This window comes from Haliotis rubra, unplaced genomic scaffold (genome assembly GCF_003918875.1).
Source record: "Haliotis rubra isolate DU_JTF1 unplaced genomic scaffold, ASM391887v1 Scf211, whole genome shotgun sequence".
Classification (NCBI taxonomy): Eukaryota; Metazoa; Mollusca; class Gastropoda; order Lepetellida; family Haliotidae; genus Haliotis; species Haliotis rubra.
In genome coordinates, this window is record NW_025766126.1 from 649,329 (window position 1) to 671,311 (window position 21,983).

Below are 21,983 nucleotides of genomic sequence, written 5' to 3' on the forward strand. Positions count from 1 at the left end.
GGGCTATATATACTGGTGACCTTCCTACAGGGCTATACATACTTGTCAAATTCCTACCGGGCTATATACACTGGTTACCTTCCTACAGGGCTATATATACTGGTGACCTTCCTACAGGGCTATATACACTGGTCACCTTCCTACAGGGCTATACATAGTGATCATCTTCCTACAGGGCTATATACACTGGTCACCTTCCTAGAGGGCTATATACGCTGGTCACCTTCCTACAGGGTTATATACACTGGTCACCTTCCTACAGGGCTATACATAGTGATCATCTTCCTACAGGGCTACATGCCCATGATATGTTTCAGCCAAATAGTCTTTGTCTCCAACCAATCATTGTGTACAACTATGATTAACACCCAAGCTGAGGAACTTACTTTGAGAATGTACAAGGAACCATTTCTCCTAATCTGAAAGACAAGCGAGCACGAGCCATTTCGTACACCATCTTTGACATGGTTAAGTGGTCCGTCACCAACGATGTCATAGTCCAAACCTGGCACCCACTCCACATTGGAGTCCATCCTTGACACGCTGGCAGGCTGCAACCACACGGCCTGCAGGTGCTCCCTGAGACTGTCCAGCACCAGTCTGCTATTGCACATATCACTGTTATCTAGTGTTTTCACAAATGTCAGCAAATGTTTATGGGTGGCATCTCTCTGTGGACAACCTTCCCTAGAGTTCCTGCCATTCTCCATCCTCACCACGTCCATGGAGGCAGACATGCTCCGGGCGATCAGCTTCTGCTGTTTCACAACCTCAAAGTTTTTTCTTCTTTCTGTAGCCAGCATTTCCTGCACACTGTGCAAGTCTCTTGACTTCTGTTCGTATTGTCGTAGTAACTCCCTGTTCAGCTTCTCCAGGTCTTTGACCTTGTTCTGCCAGAGAACATTGCTCTGCTCCGCCTTGAGAACCCGTTCACTGTACTTCACAACCTCCAGCTGAAAACAGAAGAATAGGCTTATAATTGTCACACATGGGAAGACAGCATCGGTTCTTTTGTTTTCAAATTTTGGTCTTTCCAAACGAGGTTACATTTTGACTGATGTTACCAACTGATTCAGAAATAATTAATAAACTTCCTCTTAATTCTTAGGCAATTTCAAAATTATAAAAATGATAAAATAGCACTGTAAAATAATGTCCTCTTTCCTAAGTGATCCAGTGGTCAGTGACTATCTTTACAATAAATGTGAATATTATTTCTTGAATTTCTTTTTCCATTGCATATATTTTTGCATAATATATTGTTATAATTCAACATGGAACAGCTGTATCTTTTATACTTCAGTTGATCAAATCTGAAAAACCCAGATCAATCTATGGATTCTATGGATAAGTTCAACAACAACCACGGCCACAGTTTTGAAACTAATAATGCCTTTCACTGCACATACATATGGATACAATATTACATGCCACGTATAATAACAAACATTTTCTTCTTGATTTGTTTATGACTGTAATATAGGAGTAGACAGTCGTCTTATCAGTATTGCTGTTTCAAAATGAAAGTGATTATTCTTAATTTGGGGGCTATTTTAAACATAATATACTGAGAGAAGCAAATATAGGAACACAGGAAAATTCAAGTGTTCCTTTATTTTTTTCCAGTTTCATCACAAGCTTTGAATAGCGCTGTTGGAGGAAATCCGAGAATAAAATAAAGGAACAGTGCCATGAAGTGGTGTTCCCTTATTTGTTTCCTTCAGTATATTATAAAAATATGCTTGATGATTTGAAGGGACGTTTTGCATAGCTCATGATGACTTTATGTCATGATTATTTATGGATGTTTATAAGAATATGTATAGAACAAAACTACAAAATAACACTATTTCAGTGCCCTTCCTTATTTGAGGACATCATGCAAGAAAGAAGTTCCTCACCTGCAAAGATTCAGCAAAGTTTTCAAGAGCACATCTGTCCTCATGGCTGCTTTTACTTCTGTTTACTGCCATCTTGGGAGCAGCCCTTGGTGCTTCTGGCGTCTCATGATAGTCATGGTAAGGTGTCTGGAGCAGACGGCTTCTGTTGGGCTCCTTCTGCCATCTTCCATCAATGGTATTTAATGGTTGTGTGAGGTTGGAAGCATCAGTGTTTTCTTGAGCTTCCACAGACATTCGGGCTACTGTTGCCAACAGATGGCGGCACCTGACAAACTGGCTTCAGACTTTGGGTAGCATTATGGGAATTGGATAAATTGTTTGAAAGCTTAGATGTTTCTGAAGCTGTACTCTCCCTAATGTTGGGGATGAAGGAGAGATCTTTGGTCTTTGGCCATGATGTTGGTGCCATAGATTGCTGCATGTTCACGAAGTCGGAGTTAGGGCCTGAGGTTGGCAGTGAACTGAATGTCTGTCGACCTGTAACAAAGAGTGTGTGACCCTGGTCATTCAGAGCTTACAGCAGACTTGTAGGGAATCCTTGAGATTCTACTCAAGATATCCCTTGAGTGACATCTGTAGCTTACCAATTTGAACTTCCATGCTTATGAGGCCAAGAGAGAGTTTCATGAATCATAATGTCAAATTTTTAAATAAATTATGAATCAAAGAAATTTTAAATTGCAGAAACCACCTCCAAGCTCATGCCTCAATCACGGCTGGGAACATTGTTCCTGTGTGGGGAACCGTACCTCATGAAGAACGGCGCTTTAACCACTAAGACATGTCCAAGTTAACATATAGTTACATAAGTTTCAATTAATCCAAATACCATGGTCTGTAAAGCAGGGTTTCTGGACTACAGGGGTCTACATTAACAAGTGTGTATGAAATCACTCACTGGCCATGTACTGTTCAAGCCTGGAGGCAGCCATGGTATGGCACTGGCTCTCTGCTTCCTGCAGTGGAGTTTTACAAGATTCGTTCCGAACAAAGGGGTCAGCTGCTGCAGCAATGAAGGCATCAACAATGTCCGCAAAGCCCCTATATGCCGCAAGATGAAGTGGGGTGTCTCCTCGGTTGTTTTGTAGATTCAGATTGGCACCCCTGGTGGTGAAAAATTGAAATCAATTAATTTGTGAGGATGCATCATAGTACCATGCCTTTCTGTTCAACGGAAACCAAACACAGAAAATCAAGTGTATTGGGTTTTTTTGTGATCTCCACTGAAGATGTGCTGTGGTTATTATCATTATGATGCATATTTTGTGGATAATGTGGCTTGTTTTTACACTTGAGTCGTTACTTCTATTTCACATTGTGTTTACATTTTCCATAGTTTGGTTGTTCTCAGCTGATATCTTTGGTGGGTGTGGTTTTACACACTGTTGGCAAACTTCCAGCTATATCAAGGCATGCAGCACTAACTATCACCTTCATATATCAATACTTATGTGGTGACTTGACTTTACTACCCTGAGTTTTATTGGCCTTCTCCCAAGATGATCCAGTTTGTGCGGGTTGTCATTTGATTCTGGCCTGATAATAATATTGCTTTGAAACAGGTAGAAAATCCATTGGACCGATACGAGACTTGTGTGTTTTGATATCCAATCTGGACCCATATTTTTACCAAGGTCGCATCCTGTTACCCCTTGTTTGCTTGCATTTTAACTGTGTGAGTGAGTTGTTCTTTTTACACCAATTTAACCATTAATCCAACCATGTAACTGCAACAGGCACTAAGAATGTTCTTCACTTATTGTACCCATGTGGGAAATGAAATCCAGATCTTGATGAACAAACACTTTAACGACTTGACTACAATAATGATTTCAAACCACATACCATATTTCACAATAAAGTGTCATGAGACTGGTTTACAGACAATCAAACTGATGACCAATATATTATTTCAACTGACCAGGTGACCAGTATGTTGACACAGTTCAGATGACCTCTGTCTGCGGCAGCATGAAGGGCAGATGACCCCCACTTGACCTGTGCATTAATTCTACACCTAGACTTCAGTAGCGTTTCACAGATCTTCCAATAGCCCCGACAAGCCCCCCAGTAAAGTGCTGTAGCGTCGTCCTTGTCAAGGACTTCAGTAGACAATCCCAAGGTCAGCAGTTTCTCCACGTTTTCATGGTAACCATTTTTGGCAGCACTGATGAGATCGGACATGATGACATCTTCGTTGTTTGTCTATGAGTGTAGATGAGAAACTCTCAAGGGTTTAACAGGTTCTCATTTCCAAATTCCTTGTACAGTGCTGCCCCTACAAAAACAAGAAGATGATTAGACAGGGAAACACAATGCCAGACAAGCCAGCACATACAGACCAGTGCCAGTTATATTGGGACACTTGACGTAATTTCCATAGACTTACATGTTATTTCAGTGTAGCATAAATAATTTTCATTAAGTGAATTTAAGATGGATCTTTGTAAAATTTGACAGGCAAATGTGAAATCATCTCTGCTCTGCACACATAATTTCAGTTCAGTTTTCTGACCACTATTTAACAAATGACATCACATTTATCGACCTACGTATGGTTCCACAATGCACAATCCCATAGGCCACCATGTTAAAGGAGTTCTCGGCACTGTACATATTTTGATTAAATTGTTGCCATTCGATAAATAAGCAACGGAAAATTAAACAGACAGGTAGATGTAGGTAAGATGATTCCTCACAAATGTGCAAAATTTGACTTGGACGTTACGAAAATTACATCCTTAAAAGATATTTATGCTACACTAAATTAACATGTAATTCTATGGAAATTACGTCAAGTGTCCGAATATAACTGGCACTGGTCTGTATGTGCTGGGAGAACAAACACCAGGGCACTATTCCAGAAAGTGATCAGATCAAGTGTGATGAGCCGAGGTTGAAGCATGGGAGAAGTTATGGCAGTCATAGTGCTAACAGCACCTTGAGAATACAGGACAGCTTCTGTGTTGATGGTTAATATCTTTGTTCAAAGATTGATTCATGGACACAATTCTAAGATAATCATTTTTCTAAATGAGTAAGTGAGCATAGTTTTACGCTGCTTTTAGCAGTTTCCAGCAATATTATGGCAAGGGACACCAGACCTCACACATTGTACCCAGGTGTGGAATCGAACCCGGGTCTTCAGCATGACGAGCGGACGTTTTTAACCATCGCCCCTTTTTTTAAAACGAAGTGTGATAAGAAAACAACATGAGCATCAAAGAATTTCAACTGCCATCACTCAGTCATGATCAGAAAGTTGTCACCACCAGTCATCAGGACAATTAATTGAGATTTGAATCAACTCTTTGATTCATTGTATAAACACAGTTATTGGCCCTGGTATACAACATTACCATGTAACGGCCATCAACTCCAGCCCAATCAAATGAGTAAATGACAACTCTTACTTCACTTGAATGTAGTTATAGAGTACGTACAATAAAATACTTGTTATCCATAACACTCCTGTCAAAATCTGAAAGGTCAGTGAAACAGGTCTAAAGAAAATCAGACACATGGTAAATGACAAACATTTTCAGAGCTATTACAATTTTTAATGAAGTATTTCCTTCTCCTGCAATGACCAGGAATGTCATGCATTAACCAGGAAATAAAACAAATCTGGTCTAGAAAATATTCCAGGTGGATGAACAGGTTGTGAAAAGCAGTAGATGACATATTTCATGATTTCTTTGAAAGTAATTTAGAAATTCAATTCACATTATCAATGTGTACATAAACTGTATAAACATCACTTTACTCATGTATATAAATGCTTTACCTACAATACGGTACATCACTTGCTTGACGACATAGCTTCTACACTGACACACTGCATATATACACAGGACCAAGGTTCTATTTCGAGGCTACTGCAAGTTCAACACATCAATGTTCAACACTGTTTGACTGTACATGATTTCAAAATCACAATACCACAAAAATATTTGGTTAGGAAAATTAATGAATGTTGATATAATTATAAATGATACCATTCCATGCACTAAATTATCACCAACACTCTCAAACCTGAAAACATAAAAACTTCTGAATTAATTATTTCTTTTAAATGAGTTTTTCTCCTAAGATTAGAAATAAAACTTGAAATCTAAAGTACCACGACATTGTTCTGAGGGTTCACATTCTAGGACATACAAACCTCACTTACATTTTTGGCCTTTATCAGCTGATTGGTCATTAAGTAACAAAATTACTTATCATTGTGACTCAGCACACATCATCTGCAACAGGGACATCCTTAGCGTAAATTTGTGATCACATGATAAAATCGGGATAAAACACCACTTTGTCTCGCTGATATATCCGTTTTGTGGACACCTTGTCTCGCTGATATATCCGTTTTGTGGACACCTCTGATATATTATTACCATAATCCATCAACATTCAGTCGTTGAAATCTATCCTGGGTCAGTGTTCTGTCACCAATGTCATAACTTTACATGTCCTCACTGTGAGATCAACACTTACAGCAAACCGGATACACACACAATCAGTGTTGAAGAAGGCGGAGTTGTGGGAAACCCAGAAGTTACCCACCAACAAGGTTACACAACCATAAACAGGGGGTTCCCCTTAACAAGCCATTCACTCACTCATGTGACTACACTACGGGTCACTGGTTTACAACCAGGACGTTCACTCATAAAAGATGTACACAAACAGGATCAACGCTGTGTTAAACATGCACCAGACACATTTAACTGTTGAATTTAAATTTGGAGGTATTATTTACTGGAAAAAGTGCATAAACACTTGTTTAAAAAATTTCTGACAAGTTTGCTCACTTCTTTTACAGACTTGATAAACTTGATACACGTCACATGGTACATCTAAAACGTCGTATCCATGTACGATTGTGATGTATTTCTGATGTATTTACTTAAAGACATTTGTCTCCGTGTAAATATATAATCACTGACATCCAGGTTGATACACATCATATACCCCTGGAATGGCAGACCAACACAACAGATTGTTTATTGCAATTGTGCTGTGTCTCATGGCATACATATCATTATTTACAACCTAAATGCACCGTAATCAAATGATGGTAATCGTGATATGATAGGAAATATATACAATATATACTGAGAGAAACAAATAAAGGAACACAGGAAAATTCAAGTGTTCTTTAACATTTTCCAGTTGATGAAATCTGAGAATAAATAAAGGAACACTGCCATGAAGTGGTGTTCCCTTATTTGTTTCCCTCAGAATATATCTACACAGTGAGTGAGTGAGTTTGGTTTTACGCTGCTTTTAGCAATATTCCAGCAATATCACGGGCGGGAGACACCAGAAATGGGCTTAACACATTGTACCCATGTGGGGAATCGAACCCGTTTCTTCGGCGTGACAAGCGAACACCTTAACCACTAGGCTACCCCACCGCCCCATCTATATCTACACAGCATTTTCAGAAGACTTAAACTGTGTGGTAATCAAACAACTTCAAATTTGCCTCAACCATTCTTCTTTTAATAATGTACATTTTATGTGGAACTAAAATACTTTTCTGGAACTATGTTCACAAATTATTGTTATTACAGAGAGTGTTCATTTCATTGGAAATTAATGGTGTAAAACCTTGTATATTCTAGTGTCTCAATGTGTTTCATAAGTACACATCTGTACCCTGAATTGTTAGATTTTTTTGGGTAAGACAAAATAAAATATCATGAATTTTGACATTTTGACAAGCAAAAGGATGGAGAGACAGAAACACGAATCAACTACATTTCTATATCTCAAACTCCTCTTTGGGTGGGTCAATTGCCTGGGGATGGTTGGGGGATAATAATATATCTTCTTCTTACATGTAAATAAAATGTTATGACAACAGTCAGGTGCTTGATTGGCATTTTAGAAGATGATATTTGATGAACATAGAGATTTTTTCTGGGTTACATCTTCTTTTAATAAAAAGAAGATGTAACCCAGAAAAAATCTCTATGTTCAACAGTCAGGTATAATGAAAAGGACACATTTTTTTCAATATTCATATCTCTTTGCATGGAAAACTAGAATATGATAAATCTCTCAATATTTGATGCATCTCGATACTCTTCAACATCATGATATTAACGCATCATGTATCAATACAAAACAAGTATCGATTTGGTAACGATCACGTAAAACTGTAAGACAATCACTAGTACAACACTACTTCCTATAGGAATATACAATAAGTGTGAAACAACTTTTCATCAGTTAACTCCAACTTCCAAGATATACTAAACAAAAAATTAAAAGTGACAATGACAATTTAGGGGAACATTATTTTGCAGTGACAAAAGAATCAACACACAAATTCATAAAAATACTCCAAAGACAATCGTCTCAAACTTGTTTCGTTGAGTATATGTGTAAGAGCTCGGTAAAATGTATCATTACAGAAATCTAGTAAGCTGTATTATTGAATAATATCCAGTTATTGATATGAACGTGCATGTGACAAATCATAGTGTTTCATGGCCTCTTCCTGGGAAGATAAATGGGTGAACTCACGACATGAAACAATGGTATGGCACCATCACTAAGGGTGTTTCGTTTGTACAATACATACAGCATGATAACAAACACCTGCATACACACCTGTACGGATAACAACTGAATTAATCAAAATGCTGCAACATTTCATCTACAAATGTACCAACACTGCCATGGAGTTGTAGTGCATCTACACCGAAATGCTTCCACTGTGCTAACACTAGAGAATTCAAACTATATTTATCTAAATTCATAATTTGAAGACAAAAGCTTAACTTGCTAAACCATGGTTGTCAGTCCTAAAAATGCATTTTCAACTGCAGCCTGGGACAAAATAACATGCCTACAGTAAACAGAGAAATACTGTATTCTACAATATATTTCCTTCATGTAAGGTTGTCACCTAAACATTAAAAGTACATCAAATCATCACTGTGCCACAAACAATTAGCTGAATATGACTTAATTTGCTGTGGCCTTTGTAAGTATATAACCAACCATTTTATCCTGTGTGAGATCACAGATATGTAAATACTGCCATCAGGTCATGAACTAGCTCTTCAGTACATGTTTTATTGACATTCTCCATGGGTGGAGCGTATGTTGACTTACGTCCTTCATGGAGAGAAGATGTTTGAACAGACATCATTCAGGGGAGAAGTTTAAAAATACATCACATGGTCTCAACTTTAAGAATGATTTCAGAGCTACTATTACAAAGATTCGAAATGAAAATATCCTGACATTTCTTGAAAGACTTGTGCAATGAACATAAAATTACAAAGATAAAATTAAATTTCACAAAATAATTTGACAGAATTGCAAAGATTAAAACTTTAAGAGCATTGGAAAACATTTGCAATCTTTGTACACTTTAAATCATCAACAGTAATGAAACATGTTTCAGGTTACGAGAATCTGAAAATATAACACTATGATAATACCAAAATTTCAGTAACCATTGCCAGCATGTATGTCAAAACAAATACAGCTGAGGTTCTATTTGCTTTAGAGGTCTATGGACTATTGTGTAATAAATATTATCAGCAATGTGTCATAGGCACCATTATCATCGGTGCCATGGTACCAACAGTAACAGCTGCCCTCATATTTATTATGCATATTTGAATCTCCCCATTTTGACATTTTACATCCAAAAATGCCCAGAAGTCTAATTATTCTAGAAATTTATTAAAGATTTGTACAAATGTTCTAACACTGGACCTATATTTCAAAGAAATAGACAAAGAACGCAATTTGGATATCATTAAGGAAATACTGGCTTAACAAACAGGAAAATTTCTAGCAATTTCCATGGTTTGAGTTTCCAAGAATTGACTAATAGATTCACATGGACAGATTGTAGTACTGACAGATTGAATATATACTGCCACATATTCAGATCAACAAATGTGTCATTTCAGTTTTCAAAACGTATAATAATGACAAAAGAGTTAAAAGAACAGAAACCTTGATTACCTGTAAAGCACACATACATCGTACGTCCCTCAACACATCTACGCACTGACATTCCGCCAGTCTTGTTCAACCAGGAAGTGAAAGGCTAAATGCATATTGAAAAGCAAGGATCTCCAAGCATGATGAAATGAACCTGTGCCAGGGTCACCATGTGCCTGATCAATACCTCATGGCAGGGCAGTGGTCAGTGCTGTGGAGGAATAGGATGGCCGATGATAACTATCAGCAACTGTACTGTCATACTTCAAAACATAAAGCACTCCGTAAACTACAACTTAAACATAAAGCACTCCGTAAACTACAACTGTAACTACTAACTGTAACATAAAGCACTCTGTAAACTACAACTGTAACATAAAGCACTCCGTAAACTACAACTGTAACATAAAGCACTCCGTAAACTACAACTGTAACATAAAGCACTCCGTAAACTACAACTGTAACATAAAGCAACTGTAACATAAAGCACTCTTAAAACTACAACTGTAACTCTGTAAACTACAACTGTAACATAAAGCACTCTGTAAACTAACAACTACAACATGTAGCATAAACTGTAACATAACATAAAGCACTCTGTAAACTACAACTGTAACATAAAGCACTCTGTAAACTACAACTGTAATAAATAAACATAAAGCACTCTAAACTACAACTGTAACTGTAACATAAAGCTACTCTGTGTAAACTACAACTGTAACATAAAGCACTCTGTAAACTACAACTGTAACATAAAGCACTCTGTAAACTACAACTGTAACATAAAGCACTCCGTAAACTACAACTGTAACATAAAAAGTAAACTACAACTGTAACATAAAGCGTAAACTACAACTGTAACATAAAACACTAAACTGTAACATAAAGCACTCCGTAAACTACAACTGTAACATAAAGCACTCCGTAAACTACAACTGTAACATAAAGCACTCTGTAAACTACAACTGTAACATAAAGCACTCCGTAAACTACAACTGTAACATAAAGCACTCCGTAAACTACAACTGTAACATAAAACACTCCGTAAACTACAACTGTAACATAAAGCACTCCGTACAAACTACACTCCGTAAACTGTAACATAAAACTGTAACATAAAACACTCCTAAACTGTAAACTAAACAACTGTAACATAAAGCACTCCGTGAAACTACAACTGTAACATAAAACACTCCATAAACTACAACACATAAAGCACTGTAAACTACAACTGTAACATAAAGCAACTGTAACATAAAGCACTGTATGAACTACAACTGTAACATAAAGCACTCCGTAAACTACAACTGTAACATAAAGCACTCCGTAAACTACAACTGTAACATAAAGCACTCTGTAAACTACAACTGTAACATAAAACGCTCCATAAACTACAACTGTAACATAAAGCACTTTGTAAACTACAACTGTAACCAACTCAAAGGGAACACTAATTATATAATTTTCATTATAACCATACATTGTTACACGCATTTAACTAAAATATACAGCAAAAGGACAAAAATACAAACAGTTCATCATATGTATCTGTTCATTATAATCATAGTTTACTGTATGTGCGTGTCTCATAACAAGCAAAATAAGGACACTTGCACACACAAAGAAAAACATACGTCACAGTGCATCAGTTTCAGATTTAAAATAAAATAGGAGGGCAGATGACCTAGCTAGCCATCTGACATAACTAAAGTTGCTTTTGGCTCTCTTGTACATGCCATAGACCTATGACTTTGGGTTCAAATCAGCAGCCACTGCGATTGTATTTCTCGGTTTGTCAACAGCCTACCCATGGCCACAGTTTTCAACAAAGTGGTTAATGTCTGAGACCAGGATCTACATGCATAAGGCTGAAACATCAGTGTAGCCAGTGCATGTGAAACAGTTCAAGTTCAAGGTAAGTATGAATCCATCCTGTCCCATGAGTAGTATGGAAGACCCTGACAGTTTGTGATCTTTGACATTTAAATCCAACTCGCTTGGAGAATTCAACTATCGTTATCACGAAAATTTCTTTTTATAAATTTCTTATTTAGAATATGCTACTGCTTCTCTATGAATGGACAGCAGGACCTATAGATATATCCTAAACAGTGGTATTATTTGAAATAACAAGTCCCTAAAAACATAGTTTGTAAGCCTACAAGAGTTATGTCCCTTCAAACCTCTATCGATATGCAGCAGTGAAGACAAGACTTTTTTTAACGAAAATTCACACAAAAATTCCATGACATTCAAACAGTTAATTAATTCATCTATCACCACAGGTCACATATTGGTCAAAGGTCACATAAAGTAGAAATAAAACATTTTAACATTTTGACATTATTTTGATGTAATGTATGACTTTCCAATGGAGTCTGGTTGATGCAAGAGGACAGAATCACCTAATTATAGCATATTTATTTTTTAACCTTGCAACAAAACAAAGAAGATAAACCATGTTTGAATATACTGTTTCGGACATGTTTGATATTCTCATATATATATATATATATCAACAGCAGGTATGGGATCCACAAGATGAAATGGTACTCTGAAACCTAGGATCCATGCTTTCAATAAGCTTAGATATTTAAATCCAATTTGACCCCCACATCATAGTTTTCTGTTGAATCCGTGATTTGATCCTTAGCAAAGTGTGAATAGTATATTTAATTTTCCAACATTGTCAACAATGGCCAGAGTCCCCAGTCCCTAAACCCATATTGCTGAGCTAAAATATCCTACCACTTTGTTAGATCTCTGACTCTTTCAGTTACTAAAATATAATGACTAAATATTTTCAAAAACTGAATATGTTTCAATTTAAAAAAATTTAACAATTTCTCAATTTAATGACATGAACAAATCACTGTCATTGTTTGTCATGTCTTCTTAGCTCTTGTAGTATTACTGATTAAAGTACCCAAGAGGATCCGGGTTAGAATTAATCTTCAGTAACCCATGCTTGTCGTAAGAGGCAACTAATGGGATCGGGTGGTCAGGCTCGCTGACTTGGTTGACACATGTCATTGGTTCCCAATTGCGCAGATCGATGCTCATGCTGTTGATCACTGGATTGTCTGGTCCACGGTTATTTACAGACCACCAACATACAGCTGGAATATTGCAGAGTGCGGCATAAAACTAAACTACTCACTCACTGATTAAAGGTTTCTGAAAGATTCTTTCATGATTTGTTAAAATCACTTTTCAAGTAATTTTTTTTATCTTGTACTAGGAATCTGTATTGAAGAAATCTTATCCCCATTGTGTTGGCACACATTATATCTAAGTTTCAGATATCCTAGACGGACACCAGAAACCCTCCCACAGTCATAGCGAGGATAAACATTACAGTCTTATTCAATATATTTATTCAGAACACAGGCCCTGATTCCAACACCCACCAGCACTTATTTGAGCAACCTCAGGGCTTTTCTTTTTTCTAACACAAACTTTGGCCACATGTTGTAACATATACATCAAAGACAGAGTTATGGACATATCTTATAAACCAAATACAAACATCAAACAGATTTTATCATTTTGCTCTTTTTTAGACCTTATATTAACTAACTGTTTACATAAAATATAGACATATGTAGAAGCATTTGCATGTTCATAGTTGTCAGTTGGTTTGAAAAAGTGTCACCATTGTTTACAGCTGTCACAGTTTTCTGACTTGAACAAATATGCTAGAATTTAAATTCTGTGCTTTGTTATGGAGAATATATTTCATGGTTTGGATCCTTTTTCAGTTTAAGCATAAAAAACATTGTGTTCTAATGTTCAATGTTCATTGTAGGCCAGGCATATTTCATGAATATTTTACGTATATCTGGGGTAAATACGTCAGGATTATGGTCACAGAATAATTTGGGGCAGGATTAAAAATAAGACACTTGCAAAGAGAATGGTTCGGAAATGATCAACGGCATATTGAGGCCTACACCAGACAATTAGTTTAAATCCTGTCTGCAAACAGCTGCAAGCGCCTCCCTTGGAACTCATTGTCCAAACTATGGCTGATTAAGCCGGTGACATACCAAGCTATATATGGCAGACTAAGACATAAAAAGCTTCAACAAGAATGATGTGAGTCTTTAATCCTAGTTCGTGCTCTGCCCATATTTATATACACTTATGAGGAATCCTGCTGCTTTGACGTCTACTGTCAGGGCAACAAGTGCTTCATCTAAACAACAATTCATCACAGGTTCAGGGGTCATCTCAAAAGTAATACAGCAGTAAATCACCTCATGCCTGTAATTCTTAGTCTGTCTCACAGTCCCTGAACCACATTATTTTCCCTACAGCTTAGCCATCCCTGCAGTGCTGAAGCCCTAAATCAAATGAAGCAAGTCTAGATTTCCTCAGGTCTGAATCTCTGGTCTCCCAGGTGCTCCTTTTCAATTTATATGGGTTTGTTTGTTACATTCAAAATTATATATATTCAGAGACTAAGCGTTAGTCTCGTAATTTCTGATCAGGTAAATGATGCATAATTGTACTCTCCGAAGTAAAGTATTTAAAGATTATTATATCTATTGCTCTGTTTTAGATTTCTTCATCAGTAAATATTTTATAAATTTACTGTCAGAGATAATAAGTATTTTCAATCATAGGAAAATTACTATATCAGAAATAAAATACCAGGGTACATATTATTTCACATTCACAAGTATAGAATCCCAAGGTTGAGATGATTAATAATTTCTCCCAAACCAAAAACAAAACCTACAATATATATTTTCAAAAGGCCTCTGGAACTGATGGCTTCCGAGTTGTTCTAGAATTCTCAGGTTATGTCCCTTATTTAGTCAGAATCTGATGATCATGGGTTCAAATACAAGAATTGTCTTGATTATGTATGGTTTAGTAAGCACCATATCTCAGCTCTGTCATCACATCGATTCCTCTGGTCTGATTGAAACCCTAGTCTGTCTCCATGCATCGAGCTGCCATGTCTTGATCAATACTTTGTGATGTGCAAACCCACATTACTAAAAACATTTTGAATTATTCAGCTGGACTATAACAAAGCCAATCACTAACAATTTAATTATTTATATTAATTTTAAACTAAAGAAAAATTTCAAATATATGCATGAATATATGTGTATAATTCATATTGCATAACTTAGTATACGGTCATCCTTAAACTTAACCTATCACTTGCATAATAAGTTGCAATTGTTCCAAGAAAGCTCTGCTTAAGTAAATCTTCATGTATCGCATATCAACTTACAGAAAACATTCACACTACAAAGTGTAATTAGTCTAAAGGCATCGATCATTTTAACAGGAGTTCACTTAATTAAAAGTATAGGTTTTGAGACAGCCAGCCTACATTTAAAATAAATAACACACATTCTAGAAAAACAAGATTAGAAATTACAGAGAACTAAGCTAGCCAAGCATGTCTAGCTCTAGTTGAAGTTCTACTTACACTACACCGGCATGTAAGGGTCATATGACTCCATAACTTTGCAACTTCCTGATCACTGTGACCGATTTCAATCCTACTGTGAGTTAGCCAGACTCAACCAATAATAGCTAGGTTCACACCAGGAAGCTAGCTGACCTAGTTACCGTACAGCTTATCACAGCGAGGCCATGTCATCAAAACAGGCAGTCAAGAAAAGAGAGGCTTACATTTCTTGCCTCATTTTCAATATTTTTATTAAAAGAACAGTAACTAGATATGTAAGTCATTGTTAAATACTATGACACATTCTACCAGAAAATAACCTGTAAAAAGTCAGCATGTAACGTCATTACTTGTTATTTGTCCAGCCTTAAACAACAACTATACCAAACTGTTTATTTGTGTAACTGTTTGTCAACTTCACCATGTTTTCATATGGGTTTGATGTGCTGTATACACAATAAGACCATTTGCCTTGTCAGTAATACATAATAGTTATCATTTTGCAGTCTCTGTACTGTTTATCCTAATGCCATGGTGACAATGATCTGCACATGAGGACACCTATCAAAGTAACAGTTGAGCTGAGTAGAGTTGAGTTTTATGTCGCATCAGCAATATTTCAGCCATATAGTGATGATACCAAGTCAGCTCACATACACATGTTAAGTGACAGAATATTGACGGTTTTGTATATTTTAAAAAATGTATGAAATATTTTAGTGTGCATGTACCATATTATCGATGAAACAATTTTCATATCGATAATCCAGTTTCCAGTTAATGATATTTTTCGATTATCAATCTTTTTAGCCAGCCCTACTTTCCTTTGGAATGAGTTACAGAATTCTAACAGCAATTTTTGTTTAGATCAGATTAGCCTGTGTTTATCAAATCCTAGATAACAATATATTCCTTGGTCATAAGGAGCCAATCAGTTGACGTAGTATATATCTATATAATTATTAAGGCCATAATTAATAAGGCCAGACCAATTCTATTTCTTGTTTTACAGATTTTTGTCCTCAGAAAACCTAAAGGCACGAATTAAAAAGTATTAAAAAATTACTAAAAGTATTTCACATTGGCAATTTATGAAGTGTATATGGGGCAAAGCACAAAATAGAAGAAAAAAAAATCTTGTAAATTTACATTTTTGACCAATGAAAACTTCCATTAGACCTGTCTACTCTTAATTCAGAGTAACCAAAAACATGTCCAGTCACACGATACAAGCATAGTGTGGTTACTGGGGCAGAGACTTGCTTGCTGAATGAGGAAAGCCGAACTGACCAAGTTACCAGCTATTGTTTATCAACTATGCTTGAGACCAGGTGTGGGGTGGTGGGGTAGCCTAGTGGTTAAAGTGTTTGCTGGTCACTACGGTGACTCTGAAGGCCCCGGTTCGATTCCCCACGTGGGTACAATGTGTGAAGCCCATTTCTGGTGTCTCCTGCTGTGATGTCGCTGGACTATTGCTAAAAGCGGCGTTAAACCATAACTCACTCAGACCAGATGCACTATCCCTTTAAATCACAGGCATTTTAATAGTCCAACTCTGTGACTAGAGTGAGTGAGTGAGTTTAGTTTTACGCTGCACTCAGCAATATTCCAGCTATATGGCGGCGGTCTGTCAATAATCACGTCTGGACCAGACAATCCAGTGATCAACAGCATGAGCATCGATCTGGGCAATTGGGAACTGATGACATGTGTCAACCAAGCCAGCAAACCTGACCACCCGATCCTGTTAGTTGCCTCTTACGACAAGCATAGGTTACTGAAGGTTCATTCTAAACCAGACCTTCACGGGTCTTGTGACTAGATGTATTGCATTCATTGTATCAACCACTGGTTTCTCGGCCTAAAACTTGATTACTTAACAGGCCATCATAACAATGTTAAACTGTGTTGCTGTTGCTTAAACGCTTTTTAAAGGTAGCCATGGCAAAGTTTTAAAGGAATAACCATGAATAACAAGGAATTATTTGCTCAAAGTGAATTAATTTCATGGCCTTGACAAGGACCTTTGAACAGTAATTCACAAGGGGGAGATAACTTTATTTCTTAGCTGCAATTATGCTATTCTTTATATAACCCCCTGTCTAATTCTGAGAAAATGTAGAATAATGTGGTTTTCCTGATTTCAAATGAATTATAAACAATTCATTTTTATGACAGTATCTTCACTTGATGCCATGCTGGTAAGGGCCTCTTTGCAAACAATTAAAACATTACAACAATTGTAATACTGCTTTAGGCCAGAACAATTTTATTTCTTGTTTTACCGATCCACCAGTCATATTTTTTCAAGAACAAGAACAAAATTAAAATTAATTTTCCCTGCTCAAAAACTAATATACTAATGTTTTTATTGGCCAAAAATGTAAACTTACATGAAAATTTGTTTTAGATTGTTTTTTGATGCATATACACTTCATAATTGCCAAAAGTAAAATACTTTTAGAATTTAAAAGGAATATTACACTGACTGGTGATTTAAAAAAAATTAAAAAATCCCCTCCTGCCTTTAGGTTTTCTGAGGACACAAATCCGTAAAACAAGAAATAAAACTGGTCTGGACTTATATGAATTACTGGCAACTCCACACACTTAGTACAGGTAGTATAATGTGTGAGAATGAACATAAAGATTTCTACTTAAATTGTAATTTCTCATGAGACAACATATGGGAATTATTACGAAATATATTACACATTTCCATAGATCTCACTTGGACAACATCATTTAGCATCATACTTTTCACTAAGGTATATTGCTTTTAACAACCATATCAAAACATGACCATATTGCTGGCTCACCAATAACAAATATCACTAATTGAACACGTTAGCTGGTAATGGTAAAATCACAGTTAAATGCTTTGTTCAATTTCAATTTAATTCATTTTAATTATACAGAGAAAAAAAGCGGTTAACTTATTACAGAAGATGTAACCAACAGCAATTGCTTCTTTAATATATTTCAAGCCGTTAAAAAGTGTATGGGTACAATTGCTGCTAATGAAATGAAGATATTTAGTCAGTATGCTATCCTGTCCACAATATGAAAAATACTTATCTCTAATAAAATTATATGCTTTACATTCAAGTATGAAGTGACTTTCATCTTGATCATATGATTATCATAATTATCATCATTGCCAATAACAGAACAAATCATAATCCTTGATATTCACCCTAGTCAGCTTAAAAACATTTTTTTCATTTGAAGATGGGTTTTAATTGGTTTTTCTGTTACTGAGAATTATTATATACATTGTATTGGGTTTGTGAAAAAGATATAGTTAGAAAAACAATGTGTTGTGACAAGAAAAGGCTTGATATCTGTATTGCAAATCATACTAGATATTAAATATTAGTAGCATGTCATAACTGACTACTGTCGGGAAATTAATGATTCTCATAACTTATATTAAAACTTGTCATGGTTTATTGCATGTTCAAAATATACAAAAAACTACAATTTAGGTTTCAGGGAAAAAATCACCTTTCAGTCTCAGATAAAAATCTTTCGTCTCTTCCTTGATCTGTGTTTAGATATTATGCTCATAAATAGGTTCAATTATCAACATTTTCTGACATTCTGACAGAAAAAATATCCTGAAAATACCAATATTATTCCTGTACTTCCTCATCAAGGAGCATCAAGGATCCTTCTAGAGCTCAGGGTCAGACATATTTAAATTCCTTTTCTTAAATTCCTAACGTCTGTGAAAATATCACCTGAGACCACTCAGACTCCAAACTGTCTTAAAAACAGAAAGAAACAGGTTTTATTAACCCATGCAACAGTAAATGTACTTTACAGTGGCTGTTATTTTTGGATGGACAAAACTTGAAATTTATATATATATATTGCCACATCATAGAATACTGGTTTTGCATGAATCATGTGATGACTTGAAAGAGGTTGGATTTTCCATGACATGTGACTTCCGGGCCATTTATAATATTTCATATTTCAATATAGTGAATCATAAGATTTATATAATGTAAACACATAAAAAAACATAACTTAACAATTCACTTCCAAATTTCCTGGCAATATGTTCAGTTAAAGTTAAGTTTATACAAAAACTTTTGTCCAAATTTCGTTAGATCCACACTAAATCATTATTTTAAACATTAAACTTCTATGATTCCAAATGAAATAATCAACGAAACTTCCACATATATTCCAGATCGAGTGCTACAGCCTAAAGAAAATATATGAACATACGAAACTAAAATGTGCGCCCTGTCATGAATATTTGTTATTTCATAGCTGCATATATAACTGGGTAGAAACAGTTGCTATAATCAATCAAATGGTTTTGTAGGCAAAATAAAATCAATACAAAATCCTTCGTACTACAGGAGGAAAGCCTATATGTATGACTTTCCTATACAATGTAATTCTGTTGTAATGCTTCACTATGTAAGACTACTTTTTAACCATGTCAAAATTATAGATTCCACTTTTCTGTTTGCAATGATCTTTGCAAAAATTGTTCTCTTGATCTGGAAATGCAAATTTACTTTTACTTAAAAATAATGATGTCTTTCAAGCCTCCTTCCCTCCTTTATTCCTTCCTCCTTCTGTCTTTCTGAACCTAAGCAGATTTGACAATTAATGCAATGTATTTCTATGACATGTTGAGTTTAAACAAAACTACACTTCACGCAGGTAAAGGTTAAAACTATACTGATGAACTTCAGCATTGTGGTATAGATAAGGGTGGGTCACCTGTCCTTTTTCCAACAATAATTCTTCCTTGTACTATATGTACTGATTAGAGAAGGAAGGTGAACAACTGGGTTGTTGATTACTAGTACCTGGATCTCACAGTCAACATTATCAACTTTTTTTCCTTTTTTTAGATCTAATTTTCCTTATGTCTGTAATGCTGAATGAAATTATCTGCCATTTCACCGTAACCTTTGTAAAAAACACAACCATTGCTAAGGTTTAATGTAAGTTAACCATAATCAAAGTCTTTGCAAGCAAGAGGTCAATCTGTTGACTATAAAACTTTACTGAAAAGTACATACAGTTTTTCACTTTCATTAATATTAAATTAAATTTTAAATATTAGATAAACATTACTTTCGCCTTTAACAACCTTTATGTATGCTTTTGTAATTTATGTCAGTGCCTGGGGTCCTACTGGGTTTAATAAAGTACCTTGATTGATATGGTGAGATTTTGTAAATGTTACCAATACCTATGCTGAGATACACACAAACATACAATAGATAAACTGTGACTTATCCAGTCTTTTTTTCTAAAATGGACGCATAAGGAATTTAACATGGTTCATCAAATCTAGAGCCATCAAATATAAGGCTTTGACAAGAAAATGATCCCACTTTTGTAGTTTGAAGGTCACAGGCCTCTACATAGTAACAGCACATGTAGGTGGCGCTATACCATATTTTTATGTCTGAATATCTATTCTTATTAAAGGCACAATGTCACACATTTTTGACAATATTTTGGCTTTTATTATACATATTGGGGCGTATGCACTCACCTTAGATTCCTATTGATGCAATAAAAGATTATCCCTTACGACTTGCCTGAAATCGATAATTGAAACTTCAAGGCGAACAGCTTCCAAACAGAGAACACTTTCCATATATGAAATGTAAACAATTGCTCTGTACATCAAAAACTGTCGCATACGTTGTTGTCGGTGTTTGCCGAACTGATTTCAATTACAACTTGTGCATAGGATATTCGTAAAGAGCGCTCCAAGGGACATAACTCTATGGGGTTCACTTAAAATAATGTTCGGCTGGCAGAGGGCGCGAGAGTCGAATTAATGCAACGTTTAAATTCAATATTGTAATTAATTTTGGAATAAATTATATGGTAGCTTCCCTTAGGACTGATAGTTAGTATTATTGACAGAAATGCATTATGTATCTTTAGAGAAGTGTGGTGTGAAGTAGTGCCTTTAAGATGTACAGCAATGAGACGCAAATGAAATGTCTGTCAGATCGTCTGCTGTATGATGTAGCCATACATTAATTAAACACAATAGATTAATGTCTTTTAGAATTTCAACAAGAGTTAAAGACTGTTGTGTCCAATCACTTCATTTTCATAATTCTAATTGTACATTAACTACACTTTCTACCTCTGCATATGATACATCTACATATACTACACTTGGGCATGTGACGTTCATACTGAAATAAACTTTACTTTAAAATTAAGGAAAAAAAAGGTTACCAAATTAAGGCACTTTTAATGCACAAAGTCTATTCAAGGTCTATTCAAGACTTTAAGAACCTGGATTGACTAAAGATTTTCAGGTGCATTAGGCTGTGGAATGTAAAGAGGCTGATGTTGACAAATGGATACCAAAGCCAATACACTGAGTGGCAGATAGAAATAGAGGTTTGATCATTACAAATTATGGCCTAATACTATTAAATATTATCTACTGTTGAGCTCATTAATAATCAACTCTGACCTGATAACCCAGTTAGAGTTTGACAAATAAATAATCAACTTTCCCATTAGCCATGCTTCCTAAACTTTCCCAACTAACTGAGGTGAAATGGCACATAATCTCAGCCTAATTGAAAAGTCTGCACTGAAATGACAACACACACACCAAGTTAGTGCTGATCACATCAACGTACAAGAACCTATCAGTATGTATT

At 35.8% G+C, this 21,983-nt stretch overlaps 1 protein-coding gene across 1 annotated transcript in view; it reads right to left on the reverse strand.

The window, feature by feature from the left end:
* LOC124276697 overlaps window positions 1–21,983 on the reverse strand; it is a 55,817-nt gene that overhangs the window by 11,667 nt on the left and 22,167 nt on the right. The window contains 6 exon segments of the mRNA XM_046712344.1: window positions 387–953; window positions 1,902–2,106; window positions 2,108–2,378; window positions 2,800–3,005; window positions 3,823–4,179; window positions 9,897–10,086. Of these exon segments, the coding sequence (XP_046568300.1) occupies window positions 387–953; window positions 1,902–2,106; window positions 2,108–2,378; window positions 2,800–3,005; window positions 3,823–4,085 (1,512 nt within the window). The 5' untranslated portion in view covers window positions 4,086–4,179; window positions 9,897–10,086.